The 3,328-nt window shown below is 45.3% G+C and overlaps 1 protein-coding gene across 1 annotated transcript in view; it reads left to right on the top strand.

Annotated features, from left to right (window-relative positions):
• The window catches only part of SARC_11358 (hypothetical protein), a gene marked incomplete at its 5' end in the record, with an annotated part of 6,677 nt that extends 3,467 nt beyond the window's left edge, over positions 1–3,210 (top strand). The window contains 4 exons of the mRNA XM_014294558.1: positions 892–1,028; positions 1,295–1,480; positions 1,945–2,089; positions 2,583–3,210. Of these exons, the coding sequence (XP_014150033.1) occupies positions 892–1,028; positions 1,295–1,480; positions 1,945–2,089; positions 2,583–3,058 (944 nt within the window). The remainder of the gene's footprint in view (positions 1–891; positions 1,029–1,294; positions 1,481–1,944; positions 2,090–2,582) is intronic.
• Positions 3,211–3,328: the final 118 nt, after the last annotated feature.

Below are 3,328 nucleotides of genomic sequence, written 5' to 3'. Positions count from 1 at the left end.
TGTAACATTGCATGCTACTGGGTTGAGTTGTAACATTGCATGCTACTGGGTTGAGTTGTAACATTGCATGGTACTGGGTTGAGTTGTAACATTGCATGCTACTGGGTTGAGTTGTAACATTACATCGTACTGTGTTGAGTTGTAACATGGCATGCTACTGGGTTGAGTTGTAACATTACATCGTACTGGGTTGAGTTGTAACATGGCATGCTACTGGGTTGAGTTGTAGCATTACATCGTACTGGGTTGAGTTGTAACATGGCATGCTACTGGGTTGAGTTGTAGCATTACATCGTACTGTGTTGAGTTATATGCGCGGGTGTTGTGGCTTCGTCGTAGATGTGGTTCGTCGAGTGCCTCTCAGAGTGTCTGTTCGTATCCACTAGTTTAGTGCCCACTGTAACATCACATGGTTCTGTGTTGAGCTATGGCACTCGTGTGCCGTGTTTGTGCATTCTGTTCAAATCCTCGCCATCTACTGCCTGTGGCTGTTTCTCTGTGCTTTTTCGTGATCTGTGTTGCTTCGTCTAGCTGTGTTGCTTTGTCTAGTTGTGTGTTAAGGGGAGAAGGTCGTCTTCTATGTGTGCAAGTTGTGTGTACCTTTTACATGGTTCTAATTGTCCGTTTGCGGTGGCCATTCCATCTCGTGAATCGTACGCCTCTGCCTGCACTACGCCACACAGACTCGCCTTACACTCCCGCAGTACTAATTGCGTTGTACTCCTCGCTGTAGCTGAGACCATACATAACAACTGTGGACAATTGACGAAAGAGTCCTGATACACTAAGTTTACATGAGACACGACCACGTGATATTGCGAGATCATCGGCCTGTGCACAAATGTATCGATATATCCTCATAAGCCCCACTTTCATGCGTTCTATAAATAGATTCGAGTGATGTGAAGGCAGAAGCCATGCGCACAGCGTACGAAGCAGCCGCAGCGAAGAAGCGAAAGGAAACTCAGTGGTCTGGTAGAGACTATCTGGGCGACATCAATGCAACACTCAGCATTCAACTCGTGCCTGTAAGTCAATCGATCGTACGTTCTGATTGGTAGCTATTTATAGGTTGGTACGGCACGAGCCGTGTTGCTGCGAACTCGGGGGTCCATGGCGCTAGTATGCACACTATATGTTTGTGCAGTCTCTCTCAGATGTTGTATGTAGTTGGTGACCTTTGCAATACAAAGCATTCATGCTACTAGTGCGTTGCTTTGGCTCAAGGTTGTGTATGCACATCAACTGTCAATGGCTTTATTATAATACCATAAGCACCAATTCCGTTCCGAAGGGTAACGATTTAGTGCTGCCTATGAGGGTCAATGAAGGGGATATGCAGACAGCGTACGATACGTATTACCTGCTATGCAACGCCTGGCGGGATCACACACCTGTCACAGACGACAAAGAGACACACAAGTCTGAAGAGGACAAACTCATGGAGATAGAGCGTCAGATGGAACGCAAGCGTGAAAAGGTACATTTCCACACGAGTCTGTTATTCTTGTTAGGGTATACGCAAATGTATGAATCAATGTATTTATTTCACAGACTATATGTATACAATAAGTTATTGATTTTCACTATGGTATATGTATATGCATGCACCAATGTACTTAATTCACAAAAAAAATATATAAGTTATCGTTCCTTGCATGGATATACGCATATGCCTCAATGTATTTACTGCAAGAATAGTATATAACAAGTTTTCAAAGTGATAAATCGCTTTGACCGGAGCTAACCCTTCTACGCCACACTCTGCCTATGGCCAGGCTCGTTCTACCGGGAATCACCAACTACTTGTGTGGTATTTGCACTTCACATGCACGAACTTCTTGTTGTGCACAGCTCACTGAACTGTCTTAACTGCGTCAAGAAATGGTCAACTTTTATTCGCCGCACATATATACCAACCCTACTTACACGCCTTCCTCCCAGTTCTATATTGTCGATCTGAAGGATAATCTGGATGATTCCGATGATTTGGATGAAGAGGCTGACGGCTCAGACACAGACGCATACACAGAACATTCCGATGACAGCGCCCTAGACGAACCTATCGACACAGATCAGTACTGGACAGGTGAGTGGGCTTGTGCGAGTAAACGCACACGCATCACAAATACAGCATACATCACTCGTGCATGTGTCTTGTGCACAATAATCGTACACGGTGGATGTGGATATGAAAGTGAGACGTTTTTTTGCATGAGAGCGCTCGAATGCGCATGCGTATGCCCGGGCTCCGCACTTATATGTAAATGCTTGAACGCTTTGTGTGCGTGTTTCACTGCGTGTCGCGCGTGTGTGTTTACGGTGTGTTATGTTGACTATTTATCGTTCGTCCGTGTGCGTGTGTGCTTGTGTGTGCTAAGAGATCAGAGCATGGAAAAGTAATCGTTGTTCATGTGAGTTCCTCGGACCATCCTGATCTTCTCTTGTCTGTGTCTGGTTGGCTGTGTAGTGTGTATATGTATCTACCAATTTAAAACCGTAGAAGTACCTTTTTTGCTTAAACCCCGAATTCTTATCAAATCCTCATTCAATCCAATCAATACAATTCCCGAACGCGCCAGATATTGTCTACGACCCCTCAACGCAGGTGCAAATTGGAAACACAGCACGCACACTCAGCTCAATCACCGCCGATGACATCAAGCGCATGACTGACGCCGAATACAACACCTTCTTCGATGCGGTGACCCAACACACGAACAATTTCCTGTGCAAAAGCAAACGCAGCATACGCAGACAGTTTGAACGGCAACGGAGGGCGGAGATGCATACCCGGCGGCTGGGTGGGGGGAATGGGAGTGGTGCAGATATGGGAAGTGCGGGGTCGCGGTATGGCGGTAACCTAGCAACCATACCTACCTTGGACCCTGAGGAAATGACCGCAGAACAGCTGAGTGCGAGTTTTCGGGAGGATGAGGAGACAGCCGACAAATTAGGTGGGGCCGATTATTTGGGATCGTCTGGGGACGATGACAACGGCAGTGATATACACAGTACAGGGAACATAGATAGCACGAACAGTATAACAAATAAATAGTAGAGATGATGCGAGAGATATACAAGATAACAGTAACATGAAAGGAGTTGACTCCGTCAGTCTTGGGCTGGGAATGAAAGATGATATAAACTCGGCAGTGAAACTACATCGTCAAGTCGAATCAGAGAGAATAAAATAAAATGGCTTGCAACAAACCGTTGGCATACGCGATCAGAACATCACGCGCACAATGTATTTCAGCATGATTTCCCACAAATAATCTCTCACATATATATACACATACAAATGAATATATATGTATATAAATAT

The sequence above is a fragment of the Sphaeroforma arctica genome, assembly GCF_001186125.1.
Source record: "Sphaeroforma arctica JP610 unplaced genomic scaffold supercont1.1646, whole genome shotgun sequence".
Taxonomy (NCBI): Eukaryota; class Ichthyosporea; order Ichthyophonida; genus Sphaeroforma; species Sphaeroforma arctica.
Note: the sequence above shows the minus strand (reverse complement) of the source record. Positions and strands in the feature narration are given on the sequence as shown.